This window comes from Rosa chinensis, chromosome 6 (assembly GCF_002994745.2).
Source record: "Rosa chinensis cultivar Old Blush chromosome 6, RchiOBHm-V2, whole genome shotgun sequence".
Lineage (NCBI taxonomy): Eukaryota > Viridiplantae > Streptophyta > Magnoliopsida > Rosales > Rosaceae > Rosa > Rosa chinensis.
In genome coordinates, this window is record NC_037093.1 from 5,576,912 (window position 1) to 5,597,588 (window position 20,677).

The window sequence follows — 20,677 nt, forward strand, 5'->3', positions numbered from 1 at the left end:
GGGTCAACCTAAGAATTGTCTAAATTTTTATAGTGCTCAAAATATAAAAAATTTTAAAATACAAAATAAAATCAAAACACTACATAAAGTCATTAGAAGTAAAAGGAAATAAAGGGAAAAAAAAAAAAAAAGGAAATCAAAGGGCGTACGTGGAAATAAGAGATGTAGTGTATGAAGATGGGAGTCGGGAAAGTAGACATCAGAATGATAAAAATCATAAAATAGATGATAGATGAAGTGGCGGGCAAAGAAGAGCATATAATAAGATATGGGGCTGAAAACAGAAAGGCAAAAATGCCATTGAAATTGGATATTTCCAGGAATATCCAATGTGGTTAGGAGGTCTATCATATTTCTGGCCATCCAATTCTTTCTATCTTCAATTCCAAACCTGATCGATGCCTCGATGGAGCTCCCATATCTAATCGATCTAAGCCACTTGTGCACTTATTTGACATTACAGCCACTTAAATGGGTAGGCTTCAAAGCCTTGAATATATGCTTGTGTATATGCTCGATTAATTAATTGTCTACTATTGCTAGCACGCCTGCACGGTTTGATCTTGTTTTTATAATTCCAGCTTTTGCTTGATATTTATAGAATGCACATCTAGGCCATCCACTCTAAATATGTGTCTCTATATTCTGATCTATTAGTTTACGAAGAATCAGAACGTACTTTTCGATCTCAAGAGGAGTCACAAGATCCCTATGCATGATAATGATGTTGAATCAACCTCGCCCGCTAGCTTGGAATAAAGTAGGTTGCTACATATTTATGATCGATCAGTAATACATTAGTCACAAGGTTTAGGGATGAGACGTACCAAAAAGGTGTTATTTGGTCCTGGATCAGTGCATGCAAACAGGTAGATGTTCCATGTTCCGATGGGACATCACAGAATTTTAGGTTTTGAGAAAACCAAGTAATTAAAGTGGATAGTAATATTAGGTTCCTTTCTTGATGCGTAAAACTATCTGCAAACTGATCGATGAGGAATATTTGGTGTATGAAATACTATATGTTAGTAGTTTAAAATGAGAAATTATAAGAAACATTTCACACTTGGACATAGCAAGTGAAAGCTAATGTCAAGTTGATTGTTACACACTTGAGACTCCATCATCCGCTCTAATTGCATGTGAAGCAGATTACCGGCACGTACGTACACCTCAAACGCCATGCATAATACATCAGGCTGCTCGGTGCACCTAAGTAATCTTAAACAAATGATTAATTATTGAGCCTTGAAAGGACTAGGATTCATTATAAGGCTTTATATTAAGGCCCCAAAGCCTAACGCAGATTTTGACTTTTTCTAGCTACATGCTCTCCTCCTCTTTCTGGGTGAGTGCCGGCTAATTGGTAAGCATAGTCGATGCTTCGTTGGGTGGAGCAGCCGCCACAACTCCCACAAGTATTAAGTGACCTTTTCTCTTAAGTCTTAATATATCTCATCATGCACACACGGCCTATTACTCGACCAAGTTGTGCTAATAACTACTTTTATGAGTTCAAGTTCTGCAAATAATACGACAACCTAATGACTTTCTTGTTTTCCATCTTGCTAAAGCCTGCAGGCCCCAACACGGGAATGCTTCATTCTAAATTCCTTCGACAATCCTTAAGATACTCGCTGGGTTTTGAATAGTATTAACAGAGGGAAATGATAGGGAAGCATTTCAAACTGATTGGCATAAACGTGGTGGTGTGCTGTGGGCATGCATACGGCCAAGACTCATCCGTTTTTTTTTTTTTTTTTTTTTGACAGAGCTAAAAACCACATTTTGGAAGCCAGCATTCTAATTTGGAATCATCCTAACAACGTATTTCTAGCTGTGAAATTCTCTTTGTGCATGTCTTCTACTAAAAACTGATTGTCATTAGTGAATAAGAAGCAACGGATCGAACAGAGAACAGGCAACTTTCAGAAATCAATCAGTCCAAAATATCAAACCGTATAATCACTACTCAAATAAAGAAACAGGCAGCAACCCAAACAGGAATATAGACTGCTGAACTTCTATACTCGCTAGTTCAAATTTCAATAACCAATATACAGATTTATCATAAAACTACACTAACTTCTGTTTTGTTTGTTTTTTTTTTTTTTTTTTTGAAATAAAACTACACCAATCTTTAGGTTCAATAACATTGTTAAGCATGCAACTATGCAAGCACACCTCCTCCTAAAAAAAAAAAACCTATGCAAGCACACCTTGAAAGGAATTACAGTCTGAGTAGAAACTTCAGTACGAGAAACCTGTGTTAACATCATAGTTTAGCTCAAGCAAACTATAAGGAAATAGAAAACAATGTCGTCACCTTTCTCATCCCAACATGGTTAATATTGATCCCCAATCATTTGAATCCTTGGTTATTGTCAAGGCATCATAGCTATGCCAAGGAAGCAAGTTATATATTTGAACAGCTTTGCAGGTTGACAAAAGATACTTGACAAAAGACAGAAAATTTATATATGGCTGTCATTGCAGCAGTTTGTAAGAGCTCAATAAGGGATTGCATCAAAACTAAGCAACAATTGGAGGCCTCAGATTCAACAAATGTGTCAACAAACTATCAAAATTTAATGAACAAGCTTTTTACAGAGAGTAAAGTGAACATTCAACTTCCCAACTATTCAACCGAAGGAGCAAAATTTGTCAAGGTGTTAACCTTTTTCAAGCTGGAAAGGAAACAAAACAAGTAAACAAAAAGAAGCAAGGAAAAAAAAGAATGTTTGGCACAATTATGTGCAGCAGAAAGCCATTCCATGAAATTATAGCTGCTGATCAAGAATAGGGTCTCTTGGAGATCTTGGAGACAGATATCCAGAAACACCTGAAAGGCTGCGTGTCAACCAGGAAGTGCTGCGTGTCAACCATCCAGTTTCTGCTTCTTCTTGTACTTGAAGCATGCTTTTCCTTTCTTCTTCCACCAGTATCTCCAACCACCTCTTGGCCATAAAGAGCTTGACTGCGTCAACACCTTGTTGAACTACGTCAGGGGGTGGAAGCACAAGAGGGTTTCCGTCCAAGTTAAGTTTGGTCAAATTGTCAAGGCGGCCAAATGTATCTGGCAGAGCATGAATCTGATTGTTACTGAGATCAAGTTCCTTGAGGTTGGTTAGATCACCAAAAGTATCGGGCAGCTCAGTAAGGTCAGTAAAGTTGCTGGCAAGGTTCAGACTTTGGAGATTGGCCAATCGGCCAAAAGCCAGTGGAAGGCCCCGAAGCTCATTGAAGTGAGCATCCAAGGAGCGCAGAGACCTCAGCTCACAAACAGAGGTGGGAAGGGAACGGATTTTGTTTAATTGCATGGAAAGCTTCTGAAGATTGACCAACTCATAACCAATGTTGGTTGGCAAGTATGTGAGGTTGTTGAAACTCACATCCAACTCCACCAATGACCTAAAGTTTTACAAAACTTCAATTTATCCTTTCCTTATTCCATCACATTTCATTTTAAGTATATCAGATGTTTCTCACTCATAACTCAATCCTATAGGCTATAGTAATGATTCAGAAAATAAATACTAAACATAGATGCTTCAGAACCGAGAAATTTTACCTGCAATGACAGATAGAGTCAGGAAGAGCAGCCAGCTTGTTGCCGGAGACATTCAGAACCTTCAAATTTTGCAGCAGGCCAATGGTGTCGGGCAGTGTCTCCAACAGATTGGAAGACAAGTTAAGCTCTTGTAGCTTCTCCAATCCAGATATTGTATCAGGAATAACCTGTTGAAAAATGCTTCTTGATTCATAATCTATATACAATCCCCTCTTTCTTAATCATAATCACACTAAATCAATCAACCACGATAGACTAAGTAACAATTTCTATTTCTTTGCAAGAAAAGAATTTTCTAACCTGGAGCTCATTGTTGGAAACATCAAGGTGTAGCAATCCGGTGATCCTGCCAAATGCCTCCGGCAAGCACCGGAGGCGGCGGCCGGAGAGGTTGATCCGGTCGAGCGCAGTGCCGGAAGCCTGCTGCAGAATGCCGACGACCTCCTCATGAACTTGGTCGGTGACCGGCGGCGGCTCCTCGACGATTCCGTCCTCGGCGGAGCGATAAATCTTGGTGAGCCTGTCCTCGGCGTCCTTGAGAAGCTTCTCGTAGGAGGCGTGGAGCTCGTCGAGCTGGAGAATGGCCTTGCAGTCGCGCTTCTCCTTCTCGGCGGCGTCGCGGCACTCCTGCTCGCGCTCGGCGAGGTGGGCCCGCCACTGGAAGCGGTCGACGTCGGAGGGGCGGGGGGAGAGGACGAGGTCCTCGAGCTTCTTGGAGAGAGCGGACTCGATGTGGGCGAGCTTGGCCTTGGCGGCGTCGACGGCCTCGTGGTCGGGACGGTCGCCGAGGGCGTGGAGGACGGAGCGGGTCTGGGCGACGTCGGAGACGGCGCGGGTCATGGCGGCGATGACTTTGGGGTCGGAGAGGTGGGGCATCTGGTGGAGGAGGGCAGAGGATGAGGATGATTGGTGGGGTTTGATCAACTGGGGCTGGCCATCGTCGATTTGAATGGACTCGAGGTCGGAGATGTCGTCGACGGGGGACTTGGATCCTACGGTGGAAAGGCGGTCCATGACGTAGGAGAGGATGGGGAAGTTGGACGGGTTCGGATCCATTATTGGTAGCTGTAGGTTGAATCGGATCTTGGGAAACTGGTTGAGAATTAATTGAACAAGGGAAGGAATGAGAAGAAGAAGAGGGGAAGGAGGAGAGGATTGGTTTGGACAGAGTATACTAATAATATAGGAAGGGCGTGGATTTCAGTAGGGAATGGATATGAGATGGAACTTGACGGGGTCGTTCTCACTCTCCAGTCTCCATTCTCCTTGCTTCCGGAGAGCGCGAGAGAGAGTTACGTACAGTCCTTCAGAAACAAACGAAATCCGTTGGTCCTTACCTTCTTGCCACGTCGGATCCGGTTCCGGTGCTACCAAAACTACCGGCCTGCCTAATGAATTTGGCCTGTTGGCCCCACTTTCAGCCTCGCCAATTTTTCCTATTATTTTTAGAACTATGATTTCATTACGTTCCCAAAATTTTCCCATTTGGGCTCAATTTTGGATTTAAATCCAATGACAAAGAAAACGAGGATTTTTTTTTTTTTTTTTTTTTAAGAATAAAAAGGAGGAAATTAGAATGAATTCATTTGCCTCTAAAAATATCTAGTTATCAGCTTTAAGTCTTCAAATAAATTTAATTTAGAGCTCGTTTGGTTTGCTAAAATGAAACTAGTTCTATTTTTTTTAATAGAAATTAATATCATTAGAATCAATAGCCATGAAAAGGCCAGAGTCTACAAACCCTCAAATAAGAACCCCGGTAAGTAACAACCGGTACAACCTATCTAAGAAAATGCAAACAATTAAAGTTCTAAAAGCTCTCGCTTGATGCAAGCCTATACAAGAAAGGATTACCTCGTCTTCTAAGGAAAGGAAATCATTCAACTAGTCCCTACCCGCCAATCACGCTATTGTGGTACAAGCAAGTAACTAGAAACGTCTCAGAAAACTTATAGAAGCTCTCCCAACCTACATAGGCTTGAAACCCTAGGCAAGGAAGATCTATGCCACAACTAGCTCCTTTCCTTTCGGATTAGAGCTTGCAGTAGCATCTGCACCATTCAGGTTAGACAACAGACTCTTTTTAGCAGACTGCCGCTTCCCAACACCATCTACCTTCAAGTCCTTCATCTTTGCCGCAGTACCAGATGGGATTTTATTTTTGCTTCCCACTGGCCTCCCTCTCTTCGTCTTCACCATGCCTTGAACATTCTGTGGCAGTGAGACCATCCCCATATCAGCAGGCTCTAGATTTTTTTTACCAACTGCCAAACTCAATTTGAGTTTCTTTGGAGATATGGTGATTTCAGCCTCAACCCTAGAACGACACTTGCCTGTTAATGATTCCACCATACCAGAAGATTTATCTATCTCTCTAATGCTTACCTTACGACGTGGTTTTTGCACCAAATATGTAGGATTGCACAGGAGTTGCTCCGGGATCATCCTAGGGAGTTGAGTCTTGAAGATCAAACTGTGCCCATTGAAAGAAGCCCTAGGATTGAACGCAGCTTCATGGCTGCAACCTTCAGAACCCAATCCCGTAGTCAAGCCGCCTATCCCGACCTGCATGGCATTACCCTGCGCCACCGGCGGCGGCCCTAATACCATGCGCTCTGCAGCATCATCTTCTTCGTTCAACGGCGGCCCCGAGCACTACAGTCCAACATGGGTGATCAACCCACACACTCCACACCTCCCAAACAACTTATCATACCTGAATTTGCATAGAAACTCCACCGTGTCCTCCACCCAATACCAACGTTGAAAGGACAATGGCTTGATCAGAGGAATATCAACCCTAATCCGGTACTTGCCAACCTTCTTCCCCTGCTTATCAATCTCCTGAAAATCTCCCAACGTATATCTGATCATCGTTATCACCCTTTCAGATCTAAACGCAGGTGGAATACCCTGCAGCGTGATCCAATAGGAGGATTTCACCAATGACACCTTCTCAATTAGCATAACCCCATCATACTCAGCCAAAGCCACATGAGCACGGTTAAAACCCCATGGTGCGCCCCTCCAAACCCTAGCTTGGTTTGTAGGATCTGAAAAAGTGAACAAAACCCTACCTCCTTCAGGTTCTTCAACTTGTAGCGTCCCATTGACCCTCCAGGTAGATCGAAACATACCTAGGAAGGAACGGACCTTGAACTCCCTAGCAGTGAGGAGTTTTCCAACCATAAAAACTTCAGATTGTCGCAAGCCCTTGCCTTGCGATGGACGGAGATCTACCTTCTTCTTCCCCTCTGCCAGTGCAAGAGAGGAGGCTAGTCGGGCAGCCATGGCATCAACGGAACTCATGATGAGGCAGTTGAAACTTGAACAGAACGTGAAAACCCTAACCCTAGAGAGATAGAGAGAGTGTAGCGTTCTTCTTTGTGATCCAAAAAAGCCTATAGGAAACTAATTCATTTGTCTTTCTCATGATATGAGAAATTAAATTTACTTTGAATTTTCATTTGAGTTAATTACATATAAGTGCACATTTGAATGTTTTTTTAGTCATAAGGCCACAAACTAATTTTTTCCCTCATGAGGCCACTAGATTAAAAATGGTGTTATATTTTGGATATAAAAACCAACATATTTACATAAATGCCACTAGAGTAAAAAGTCAACAACCATTCTCTCTCTCTCTCTCTTCTCCGGCGAGGTCTCCGACCAACTCCGGCGGGTCTCCGGCCGACCTTCGGCGGGACTCCGACCAACTTTCGGCGACCACAAAAGCTACTGTCACTAACATCAAAATCTACTGTGGCCAGCAACAAAAACTACACTAATGAGATTTCCGGCAACCTCCGGCGAGGTCACAAAAGCTACTATCACTAGCAATAAAAGTTACTATCACCAGCAACAAAAGCTACGCTGGTGAGATTTCCGGTGCGGTCACAAAACTAATATCACTAGCAACAAAAGCTACTGTCACAAACAAAAGCTACGCTGGTGAGATTTCCAACGATGTCACAAAAGCTACTGTCACCAGCGTAGCTTTTGTGACCTCACCGGAAATCTAAAAGCTACGGACATAGAAACAGAAAGCTACTATAACACGGAAAAAACTACTAAATCAGTAATGAAAAGCTATTCACATAGAAACAGAAAGCTAATATAACACATGTAAAAAAGTACTAGACTGGTAATAAAAAGCTACGGATATATATACTAATTGCAACAAAACCAATTGATTATCCATGTTGATAGTGTAACAGAAATCTCAAACAAGAAATGCTAGAGATACGAAATCACAACATAAAGAAAACTGAATTTCATACAAAATCCTAATTTTCCAATTTGATAAACTATTGACATAAAAAAAACTTAAAATCAATCAAAATGAAAATAGAAAAGCTACTGACATCTGCTTGATAAGATACTAACATAGGTACAGAAAGCTACAATCGCTATGATGAAAACCACTATAATAGTTACAAAGAGCTACTAATTTGAAAGCAAAAGCTATTGACATTAGCTTGAAAAGATACTAACATAGACACATAAAGCTACTATCATTATATTGAAAAGCCACTAGAACAATTACACGGAGATGCTAACTTGAAATAATGAAAATGAAAATAGAGGCTACTGACATCATGTTGAAAAGATACTATCATTATGTTGAAAAGCCGCTATAACAATTATAGAGAGTTACTAACTGCAACAAATTACAAATAACATACAAGAAATGGTTCATTATTCATCAATCAAAATACATCACAACACAAGCAATACCAAGGCTTCATATGTCCCCTCCCCAATTAGAAGAAGCAATTAAAAGCTGTACAAAACACTGACAAAAAGAAGAAGAAAAAAGTCTATACAAAACAAAAGCTCTGCAATTGGAATGACACCAAAAATCAAAGACAAAATCATAATGGTGGCCATTTGACTCCATCTCCTTCACAACAAAATAATCAAAAACACTGATAGAGGACCTTAGAATCCATCATTGGATTAAACTTTTCATAGTTATAGACATTAGAATCCTTCATTTCCAAAATACATAAAGCTCAATAGTTCAAGATTATACAATGAGGCTGAGACTTGGACGTCATAGATCTCGATTCAATTCATTAAATCCAGATAAACTAACTAAACCAAATCCAATGACAATATGAATGGAATTCAAAGGCTTATCACCTTTCTTGGCCGGTGGTGTCCCAAATCTGGGCCTTGACGATCTTATCATTGACATGGATGCTCCGAGTGGCGAACTCGACACCGATGGTGGATATAGACTCGAGGTTGAACTCGTTGCGAAATGAACCTGGACAAGAGGTTGGATTTGCCGACGTCGGAATCACCGAGGAAGACGAACTTGAAGAGGTAGTCGTAGTCACCGTCTGACCTATAGGCCATCTCAAAGAGCCGGAGAGACTTTCCGGTTGGGATTTTCGATTAGGGATGAAGAAGTCGAGGGTCTTGTCGTTGTCACCGGATGCAGGTGAGGCAGAGGAGGAGGCGATATTGGTGGTGGAGGGCCTCGTCGAAGAGCCGGAGTCGTGTAGATCGCGTCATGTGTTCAAGTCATCACCGGCGATTGTGAGGTATGCAACGACATCGTTTCGGTTGCGCCTTGCCTCTAAGTCGTCACCGGCGAGCTCGTGAGGCTGCAACGACATCGATTTGGTTTGTGAGGGATAGTAGCGCCATGCCTCCAGGTCGTCGTCGACGTTCTCGTAAGGTCTGCAACAGCATCTTGATAGAGAGAGAGAGAGAGAGAGAGAGAGAGAGAGAGAGAGAGAGAGAGAGAGAGAGAGAGAGAGAGAGAGAGAGAGAGAGAGAGAGAGAGAGAGAGAGAGTGAGAGAGAGAGAGAGAGTGAGAGATATTTTTTTTAAACCAGAGAGAGATATTAAAAATTGAGATGTCAGAAATTGTGGAAGGGCATAATTGTCATAGACAAAATAATTTGAAGATAGAAGTGGCTTTATATGTACAAAAAATTAGGTGGCCTTATGGCTAATTAAAGTTTTAAAATGACACTTACATGTAATTTTCTATTTTCATTTCCGGTGTTCGGTAATATAAGGAAAGTTATCGAGAAACTAATAACAAAGTTCGGAATTAATGAAATAATGAGATGTGAGTAATAAATGCAAGGAAAAGAATAAAGAAAATAAATCCCTAGGAGGTATGGAATTAAACATGTTTCCTCATATTTTCTCTATCTTCAAAAAAGTGTTACAAAAGGGAATGAATCACAAACACAAAAAAAGAAAAATTAGGTTTCATTTGTCAAACTCCAATTTCGTGAACCAAACGATGACTTAGTTGAATTTCTATCATGCAAATATGCAATGAATTTCTATAAATATTTAACAATGTATTAAATTATGAAAAAGAATTTGTTGTGAGATTGTATTTATATATTTATTTGGGTAGTTGGGTACCTAGCATTACATGCATGTAATTAGAAATAGGCTCTTGTTTCTAAGTATATGACTGTTGAGTACTGAGGTGTGTTAATTGTTATAAATGAGAGACTTGCGTGGGACACCCGCACCGCCACATGGTCCGGCAGACCAATCACTGCCCAGCAGAGGGTCTTTTGGTATTGTATATTTAAAAAGCAGAGGCAGTTTTAGAAAAGTAGAAAAAATTTCTGATTTTTTATTGGAGGGCCCTAAAGCTACGTGGTAGGGAAACCCCCACCTAAGAATTTCTCGTTATAAATTTATAATGCAGGTTTCCAATGCCCAGTCGCTGGATCAAACTCATCGCATGCGCTACATTAATTATTAATTAATATTGGTACCCAAATCAACTTAGGGCGAGTTTGGCCCCGAGGTGATTAATTTAAAATCGGCTTTAGCTGTGCTGTGAGAATAATCAGCTGTGAAATTAAGTAGCGGGGTGTTTGGTAAACTGTGCTTTTAAAAGTGCTGTGAGTACAAAAGCAGTGTTTAAGTGTTTGGTAAACTTTAGTGTAAAAGTGCTGTGAGTTTCGAAAATGACCAAAAAGGACATGATGTTAAAATGATGTTACTTATATATATTTTTAGAAATAATAACATTTATTATCTTTATAAGTTATACTCTACTCATTCATTTATCGTGACTTTCTGAAGTTCTGGGAAATTTTCAGAGAATTTTTCGGATACTCGGACCATTTATCGTGACTTTCCGATGTTCTGGGGTTTTGAAAATTTATTTAAGGAAATAGAAATCAAGTGGCGCGATCTGAGCCGTCAACTTCCTCCACCATCCAATCTGGTCCGTTGATTTGGCTTTAAAAGGAAAGGAAACAGACCAGGTTGTCGAGCGAGGCGAGAGGGAGCTTGGAGTCAGAAGGCCACCTACCGGAAGAGAAGCCTGACCGAAACTTTCACCTCCGGCCACCCCACAACGGCGCACGGGCACCATCCTCTTCATCTCCTCGTACCCGTCACGCTTGTGGCCTTTGATCGTCCATGCACCAGACGACGAAGAACAATCGACGGTGAGAAGTTCAGACTGCTCCGTCGCGGTTCCTTGATGCCGGCGACTTTTCCGGCTCTTCTCGGCTTAGTCCTGGCTTCGTTGCATCTGTGGAAGAAAGCTGACCACGATTGGAGTTGGAAGTCACGAACTTGCTGGGTTGTAGGTATCGAATCCTCAGTCCATCTTCAAACTAGTTTCGGCAGTGTTGGGAAACTGAGTTCGGAGCTGGAATATAGATGAGATGAGGGCAATATAGGTAAATGATCTCAACTTCTAAAATCTGTTAATTAGAAGCATCACTTTTGCAACTTGTGGATTATAACATTGGGAAGTGGGAGATTAAATTATAATCCATAATCTCTTGTTTTACCAAACACCTCATCCAGCTTAAATTATTGAATAAGTAGCTCTAGCTTAAGCAGCTTAGACCTCGGGGTCAAACTGGGCCTTAATGAATTAGCGGCTTCTGATATCCCTCCATATTTATATAAAAATAGCTCTGGCTTCGTGGAGAAGCTGCCCTGCAGCCTCCCGTTGATCCATTAGCACATAGACGATTATTCTGGACTAGCTGCTATCAATGAACTAGTCATCGATCGCTTAGCTAGCTCTTTCAATTTATTGCTCAATTGCATGCACAGAGAAATTGAGGTGCAGATCGATGATTCCTATGCAAGCATGGATATGTTGAAGACTACCTAGTTTCTGTGAGTATATTTCTTTTACCAATCAGTGTGTTTGTAAGCGGCATGTTTTCAAAGATTTACTTCAGAAAAGCTTCACTTATGTTTACTAATTTCATAGTACTGCAGTATTTTACTTTATTACTTATTTTCTACTTTTAACCTATCATTGGTTCATCCAAACTCATCTACATATATGATGCATAATATTTGAATCATTTATCTTCTAAGGTACAAAAAGTCACTAAAATAGAAATCGTTTGATTACATATTCACATCTTAACCTTTCTGTTTTATAAATGACCTCCTCTTAAAATTTAATGATTTTTACTATTTTTCAGTAATATACGACCTAATTCAACAATTTTAATCATTAATAATTTAGATTTTTATACAAATCTGCGTCTACAAAAAATCAACCAAATCTATAATTATTTGGTCATTGAAAATTAACACACACATATATATATATATATAATATATAGTGTAGGAGTAAATTAATATATGGGATCCTAGTTTGAAATTCTTTTTTTTTTTCCTTTTTGATATATTTTTTTTTAGAACTATTGGTTTAATGATATACAATTCTAGTACTCATTTTACATTCTGCAATCTATCAAACAGAGTAAATCTTGGATCGCGAGACAATATGGAAATGCACGGCTATGTGTTGAATGGTATGAACAGTTACCCCAATGAGTGAAGAACAGAATTAGAGAAACAGGATTTCAACCATTTGTACAAGTTATCGAAATGCAAGTAACAAATACTTGCTTGCAGCTCTATCTGAGAAATGGTGGGACACGACCCACATTTTTCGTTTAGATAATATTGAAGAATTAATCCTAACTCCTAAAGATTTCAGTACAATTACTGGATTAGTCAACGGCAGACGACTAAAATATGACATGAAAATTTACAATAAGCCCAACAAGATGAAAACATTGGTTGGGGATCCACTGGCAAACTTGGGAAAGAAAAGAGTCACGTATCCATGGATACACTACCTATATCAAAACTATGAATGTTCTACGGCTAAATAAGAGGAAATTTTAACACGAGTATTCATCCTCGTGTTTCTTGGGTCAACAATTTTTCGCGATATAGGTAATAGGGTTTACTTGTATTATCTCCCGAGTTTGAAGAAGATCAGCAGTATTGCTAAATATAATTGGGGAGGAAGTGCCCTTGCTTTTCTGTATTGCAATATGGATGCCCTTTGTCGAGCCTTGACTAAAAGCTCCGGCGGATACTCTAAAGCGTGGGAGGTAGCCTATGATCTTTCTCCCTGTGCTAGTTATATGTGTAGTTCATGGGTTGGTAAAGAAAATTAACATTTTGCTAACCAAATTCTGATGTCTGATGCTTTTCTCTGTAATAATTTAGATATGGGCATGCGAATACCTACCGACTTTGACCCGAGCAAGTACTGGTGCCCACAATGTGGTATCCAATAGTCTTGCAGAGTATAGGGTAAACCAACCATCTCATTGAGAATCTTTTGGGGTATGCCCAAACAAACTTCAAGTATATTGAGATTCAATCCTTACATGTATAATTAACTTTGTATATATATTGAGCATTCGAGCCGAAAATCACCTAATTTTATGTCGACTAGTACACTGAATATATTGTCAATTTCTGAAGGAAATAACTGGAACCAAAAGAGTTGCAATATCCGATCGATAGCATAGGAGATGCGTAATTCCACAAAACAGTACAGATTTCTATTCAAGTTTGCATATATAGTTGTATGTTATGTGCTGGTAGCAGAACAACTCGAAGTACCTACACTATACAAGACAACATTCTGAATCGAATGCCGGTTTTACATTCTAGGACGCATTTCAAATTCAGAAACATTTTGTCTCGAACGATCGCACAAAATCAATGGCATATTCAGAGCGTTAAGCCGAGCACGGCGGTGAGACTGAGAAGTGCGGCACAAGCGACGGCGAGAAGCCCTCTCTCTTTGATGACGACCCTGAACAAGTGGACTGCGACATCGGAGGTGATGAGGCTTCCCCGTCGAACCAAAACCCGACGTCGATTTCCGGCGAAGGTGAGCATCACCAACACCGTGATCCAGGCGATCATGCTGGCACGGGCCGCGATCACGACCAATGCGAAAACCAGGGACGCTCCGATGAGTAACAAGCATGACATTGTGATATGGTACTCGCTGTAAAATAGTACTAGGAGAGATGCCAACGATATGGACAGCAGGAATGTCGTCGTTGCTGATTTCGTTGCAGACAAAATCATAGTTACTGGCCGGAGAATTGAATCTGAGATTGATCTCAAAAAAGAAGAAGAAGAAGAAGAAGAAGTAGAAGTAGAAGAAGAAGAAGAAGTGGAGGTTTTGGAATGATTTTGCTAACTATAATATTGGGTTCATGGGTTGAATTGATGATCGAGGCATGTGCGCACATGGAGTCTGGTTGGAAGAATATGGGGAATTTGGAACCGACCTACTTATTGTTAAAACCTTATATTACAATCAAGTTAAGCCACAAAACATTTAAACACAACAGCCATTACGACCAATACAAAAGTAACTCAAAATATCCAAGCTTAAGCCTAAGGTAATAGAAGCAAACCTTGAGGATCCATTATGATGAACTGAGGCAGCTAACTAGGATGAAGACTGGAGCTAGTAAGAAAGAAGATCTTCTGCAGAATGCTTTATGTGAACTCTCAATGGGAAGAGTGCTTAACTCACGTACTGTAGCTACTGCAGGGACCCCCTTTATATAGTGCTTAGAGTATGTCAATCCACTAACCCATCAAAAGTGTTTGAGTCCTACTCTAACTCTATCCCATAACCACATTACCTATAACTGACCTGATATTAAGGCCATTTCAAGTTACCTTATCCTGCATTCTATCCAGATAACACAAGACTTAGTCAAGGTTCAAAATTACAAATCGATCTCTTAGTAACTTATTCTGCTTAGTCACAATTACTGTCAATGCTTGAGGTAATTAATTTGTTTGTCCAAATTACTTCTTACATTCTCCCACTTGGACAACTATTAATTACTTGACAAGAAATCATGTTAGATCAGATGTAGTCACTATCCTTAGTGCACATGAGACTTCAATGCAATTTTATAACTTGTAAACCAGTGGTACTCAAGTTCAACAACCACAATGCAGAATGTGAAAGAAAACTGCATTATAAAATGCAGCTCATTTAGCATCACTAACAATGTAGATATCAAACTATATATCACTTCTGGTAATGCGAACTGTAAGTACATACGAACTGGACTCACATTTTGCATGTACAATTGGTCCTCCTTATGGCTCTGTATGCTGAGCCTCAACACAGCTTCCAATACGAAAGCTTCCGTATGTGTTCATTCAGTTCTAGACTGAACTATTCCTTCTGAATTCAAAACAATCAACCAAAAAATTATCAAACACAGATTGTTCACGGAGGAATAACTTAAAACATGAGCTCAAAACAAAAACAATATGCTGCAGCAATGATGGATAAAAATATCAGCTTTATTAACTTCAAAACTGAGAAAAGAAAATCTCAGTAACAATTTTCAGTTCAAGAATACAATGAAAACAACTGAAAAGATAAACATACAATCCAAAAAACATGGCAATATTACTCCCACTAATCCTGCGATTGCTCCCACTAGAATCAAAAATCCAAAGCAGGTAAAATTCCCAATTCAGTGATATGTTGAGTGAAAGCTGCAACTGTCAAAGCCTTGGTGAAGGGGTCAGCTAGTTGAGATAAAGTGTTAATCTTCAACACTTCAATCTCTCCATGCTTAACTCTCTCCCTAACACTGTAATATTTAAGATCAATATGCTTGGAGTTAGTTGACCTCTTATTATTTCTGGTAAAATAAACAGCTGCTGAATTGTCACAGTAAATTTTCAATGGCCTTGAAACAATGCTGTCCACTGTGTTTGTTTGCACCAGAAAATTTTTCAACCATAAGCCTTCACATACACCCTCATATATTGCTATGAACTCAGCTTGCATAGTTGAAGTTGCTGTAAGTGTTTGTTTAACACTTCTCCACGCTATAGCTCCTCCAGCAAGCATAAACACATAACCTGAAGTAGACTTTCCTGAATGTGGATAGTTACTAGCAAAATCAGAGTCTGTATAGCCAATCACCTCCAATTCCTTAACTCTTCTATAGACTAGCATATGACCTTTGGTCTTTTGAAGGTATCTAAGCACTTTCTTCCCCCCAATCCAGTGCTCACAGCCTGGATTTGACTGAAACCTCGACAAGATGCCAACTACATATGCCAAGTCAGGTCTTGTGCACACTTGTGCATACATCAAACTACCAACCAACTGAGCGTAAGGCTTGTTCTTCATGCTTTCTTTCTCACTTTCAGTTTTAGGACATTGATCCTTGTTCAGCTTGTCACCTTTAGACATAGGTACTGATCCTCCAGAACAGTTTGACATGTCAAAACGTTTCAGCACCTTGTTAATGTAATTCTCTTGGCACAACCCCAAAACTTTTCTAGCTCTATCTCTCTGTACTTTAATCCCTAGTACAAAGGATGCCTCACCTAAATCCTTCATGTCGAACTTTTTAGACAAGAAAGACTTAGTCTTCTTCAGCATGTTCATATCCGTGCTAGCCAAAAGTATATCATCAACATATAAAACCAGAAAAGTAAAGTTTTTACCTTCTGATTTCATATAAACACATTCATCTACTTGATTCTCTATAAAGCCAAAACTACTAATCACAGAATCAAATTTCAAGTACCACTGCCTTGAAGCTTGTTTCAACCCATAGATGGATCTGTTCAGCTTGCAAACCATATGCTCCTTTCCAGCCTCAATGAAACCTTCTGGTTGTTTCATATAAATTTCTTCTTGCAACTCACCATTTAGAAAAGCAGTCTTGACATCCATTTGATGTAGCTCCATGTCGAAATGAGCTACTAGTGCCATGATCACCCTAAAAGAGTCCTTTGTTGACACTGGTGAGAATGTTTCATTAAAGTCCACCCCTTCTCGCTGTGTGAAGCCTTTGGCTACTAACCTGGCCTTATACCTTTCGATGCTTCCATCTGCACAAAGTTTGGTTTTGAACACCCATTTGCAGCCAATGGGTTTGTGTGCTTCGAAGGGCTCAACTAGTGTCCAAACTTGGTTAGCTTCCATTGACTCTATCTCAGCAACCATTGCTTTCTTCCATTGTTCACTCTGTTCACTTTCTATAGCTTGTCTAAAAGAGGTAGGATCTGTGACTTCCCCAATATCATAATCAGCCTCTTGAAGATAAATCTGAAAATCAGTTGCAAGTGTTGCAAGAGCTGATTTTCTTTCTCTTTGTGACCTTCTTAAAGGTTGTGGTTCAGCAATAACTTGTGCCTCATTCTGAACTTGAGTTTCTGGTTCAGCTTGTAATTCTTGCTGCACTACTGGTTCAATGTTCTGTTCATGCTCAAAATGGTGATTTTGAACAATGGGAGCTGTTGTTGCTGCAGTTGTTTGTATTTCAGGCATTTGAAGTGGTTCTAGGTGAGCTGAAATTTCAGTTTCAGTTAATGTGACTTCCGGTTCCTCTTGTAGAACAAGTTCTAATTCCTCAAAACTATGAGAATACTCAATCTCATTGAGAAAAACAGCCTTGTTAGTCTCAATGATTCGAGTGGAATGTGAAGGACAATAAAATTTGTAGCCTCTTGAGTGTTCTGGATACCCTATAAAGAAACCTGAAACTGTTTTGGAATCGAGCTTGCTCTCTTTTGGATTATAGGGCCTTGCTTCAGCCTTGCAGCCCCATACATGTGTGTGGCCAACACTAGGTTTTCTGTTTTTCCAAGCTTCAAAAGGAATCAAATCCACTGCCTTGCTTGGGATTCTATTTGTCAAGTAGTTTGCAGTCTTAAGTGCTTCACCCCATAGAAAAATAGGCAGGCCAGAAGCGCACATCATGCTTCTGATCATGTTTAAAAGTGTCCTATTCCTCCTCTCAGCAACACCATTCTGCTCAGGTGTTCCAGGAGTTGTGTATTGTGCCTTAATCCCATTTTCTTCTAAAAACAATGCAAAAGGTCCCTTGTGTTGTCCACTTTCGGTATATCTCCCAAAGTACTCTCCTCCCCTATCTGACCTCACCACTTTAATCTCCACATTCAACTCTTTTTCAGCTTCTGCTTTAAAAATCTTAAATTTTTCTAAGGCTTGTGACTTGTCTGATATGAGATAGACATAGCAAAACCTAGAAAAATCGTCAATAAAAGTGATGAAATATCTATTCTTACACACTGTTTCTATATTGAAGGGACCACAAATATCAGTGTGTATCAACTCTAGCAAGCCAGTGCTTCTTACTGCTGTTTTCTTCTTGTGGTTAACAAATTTCCCTTTAATGCATTCAATACACTCTGTGAGATCTGTGAAATCTAACTCAGGTAACACATTCTGCTTAACTAGTTGTTTCAGCCTATCTTTTGATGCATGGCCTAGCCTCCTGTGCCACAAAAAGGCTGATTTATCATTGAACTTCCTCTTTTTACCTCTTAAGTTTTCTATGCTTTCAATCATCATTACTTCTTTAGGATAAGAGCAGTTCAAAAGCCAATAATCATTCACAAAAGAACCAGATCCAATAACTCGGGAACCATGGGATATCTTTATTCCATTGAAATCAACAAAAAAGCTGAAATGTTTTCTAGCCAACAAAGCAACAGAAACTAAACTCCTCTTCATAGAGGGAACATAATAGACATTCTCTAGAATGAAAAATTGTCCAAAGCCTAAATCCAATCTAACATCTCCAATAGCCTTCACAGCTACCTTCATCCCATTTCCCACACTAATCGTCACTTCATTTTTCTTTGGCAATCTGCTCCTTATGAACCCCTGCATAGAGTTTGAAATATGCACAGGTGAGGCAGTGTCTAAAGTCCAAGTATGAGGCTGAACATTAACTAAATTAACCTCAATAAAAAAGGTTGAGTCATTACCTTTCTTTACTGCCCAGTTTTTGTATGCCTCACAGTTTCTCTTCATGTGGCCTTCTTTTTTGCAGAAGAAGCACTTAAAGCTCTTCTTTTTCATGTTTACTACCTTCTTAGGGTTCTTAGAGGAGCTAGCAGCAAAGGTATTTGCAGTAGAGGCAGAGACTTTCCCTTTTCCCTTTCCAAATTTCCACTGAGGTTTTGCAATCAGATTCACAGTTGCAGTGTACTCCTTATTCTTTCTAATTCTCTCATCTTCTTGAACCAAGACTGCAATCAGCTCATTCAAGGACCACTTGTCCTTTTGGGTGTTGTAGGTAGTTTGCAGGTTATCAAACTGGTTTGGCAGAGATTTAAGTGCAAGGGTGATGATAACTTGTTCATCCAGACCCATGTTCAAGGCAGCTAACTGGTTTGAGATATTTATCATCTGCATGATATACTCTCTGATGTTGGTGTTCATGTTATACTTCATAGTCATTAGTTTTCCCAGCAGCATGCTGGTCTCAGCTTTTTCACTAACCGTAAATCTCTCTGCAACAGCCTGCAAGAGCTCACCAGCTAACTCTTTATCAGGGATGCCACCCTTGATGGTGTCAGACATGGTTTTTAAGATGGTCAACCTACAGATTCTGTTTGCTCTACTCCAATCTTTGTAGTAAGCCTTGTCCTGGTCTGAGCTTTCATCAGTGAGTGCAGGTGGTGCAGCCACAGTCAAAACCCAGTCTACACTTTGATTAATGAAGTAGAGATCTATGTCCTCCCTCCATTTCTTATAGTTGCTACCACTGAGGGGAATTATGGTGTGGATGCTAATGGGAGCTGTCATGTTCATCGCTGAAATGATGAAACAAAAACACACTAAGTTTTATGTTTTAAGTTTTATGTATGAAATGTATTCAATTTAAATATGAATTTCATAAAACATTCAAAGAACTATGTCTTCCAACCAAGAAAAGAACATAGAATACATTTCAATAAATTTGCATACATTTCCAATAACAAGTCTACCTGTTTGGCAAAGCACATGTTATTCCATTTTTCCTTTTCACATAACCATTGCAGTAGAGATCATGTTAAAAATTAGTCCATTCAATACATGTACAGTAAGAAGAAATAAACTAATTAAGCCTTATATGACCCATGCTGCAATGTTAAGTGCCCTTTTTGCTAAGTTAAAGCCATGAATGTTTAAAAGCTTCTGTTGAAGATACAAACTTAGTTTTAAGTAGCAAAAGCAAGTTTCAGTTTTTCAAACTTGATAATCATGTTAATATCTCAAAATATGTTGCTGTATGCAATATATATATCTCAAAACATTAAGACGATTTTGAAAAACTCTTAGATTGATGTTCCTGACATTCTCATTCCACAGTGATTATCTGCTAGAAAATTTTTCAATCTTATTTTGTGACTAAAGTCTGAACACGTAATAATTATCAACTTGGGAGAATAGTTATAACAATTTCATGCCAGAAATTCCACAAAATCATTAGCACAATCTTTATAAGAACATGGTACAATTACACATCTCATATTGTAAGAAAATTTCACCAAAAAGACAACAATTCAATTGCACACATCAATCAGTGAATAATCATCAAACACTACTACAAATATGACTTTTAATGACAATGTTTAGATGACATTTGCTCGAAAATGTCATTAAATACCCTTTTAATGACATTTTCATTAGAAAACGTCATGGATCAAAATTTCGTCTTAATTTTATGGCATTTTTCAAATGTCATTGTATGTCTTACTATTTGATGACGTTTTCTAACTGTCATTGTCCTTATGACGTTTTTCAATAGTCATGGAAAATATTTCTATGACGTTTGATAAATGCCATGAATGACAATGGACTATGGCGTTTGTAAAACGTCATGAAAATACTTTTCATGACATTTAGTAAATGCCATGAATGACATAGGGCTATGGCATTTGGAAAACGTCATGAAAAATGTTCTCATGACGTTTAGTAAATGCCATAAATGACATAGGGCTATGGCATTTGGAAAACGTCATTAA

At 39.4% G+C, this 20,677-nt stretch overlaps 2 protein-coding genes across 2 annotated transcripts; both read right to left on the reverse strand.

The window, feature by feature from the left end:
* Nucleotides 1-2,533: 2,533 nt before the first annotated feature.
* Nucleotides 2,534-4,868, reverse strand: LOC112169499 (plant intracellular Ras-group-related LRR protein 9). The gene is made up of 3 exons (XM_024306534.2): nucleotides 3,872-4,868; nucleotides 3,572-3,738; nucleotides 2,534-3,411 (listed from the first exon to the last, which is right to left on the reverse strand). Exons 1-3 carry the CDS (start codon nucleotides 4,625-4,627, stop codon nucleotides 2,781-2,783), a joined length of 1,554 nt encoding a protein of 517 aa, XP_024162302.1. The 5' UTR covers nucleotides 4,628-4,868; the 3' UTR covers nucleotides 2,534-2,780.
* Nucleotides 4,869-6,226: 1,358 nt separating this feature from the next.
* LOC112170645 lies at nucleotides 6,227-6,862 on the reverse strand. The gene has a single exon (XM_024307983.1). The coding sequence runs from the start codon at nucleotides 6,860-6,862 to the stop codon at nucleotides 6,227-6,229; it is 636 nt and encodes a 211-aa protein (XP_024163751.1).
* Between the last annotated feature and the right edge of the window lie 13,815 nt (nucleotides 6,863-20,677).

Bases quoted from the DNA above. Each gene is read 5' to 3' on its own strand.
- LOC112169499 (XM_024306534.2), bottom strand. From the start codon at position 4,627: ATGGATCCGAACCCGTCCAACTTCCCCATCCTCTCCTACGTCATGGAC. The intron at 3,739-3,871 runs GTTAGAAAATTC...ATTTTTCAACAG, and splicing joins TTTCCAACAATGAGCTCCAG to GTTATTCCTGATACAATATC. The intron at 3,412-3,571 runs GTAAAATTTCTC...GTAAAACTTTAG, and splicing joins GACTCTATCTGTCATTGCAG to GTCATTGGTGGAGTTGGATG.
- LOC112170645 (XM_024307983.1), bottom strand. From the start codon at position 6,862: ATGGCTGCCCGACTAGCCTCCTCTCTTGCACTGGCAGAGGGGAAGAAG.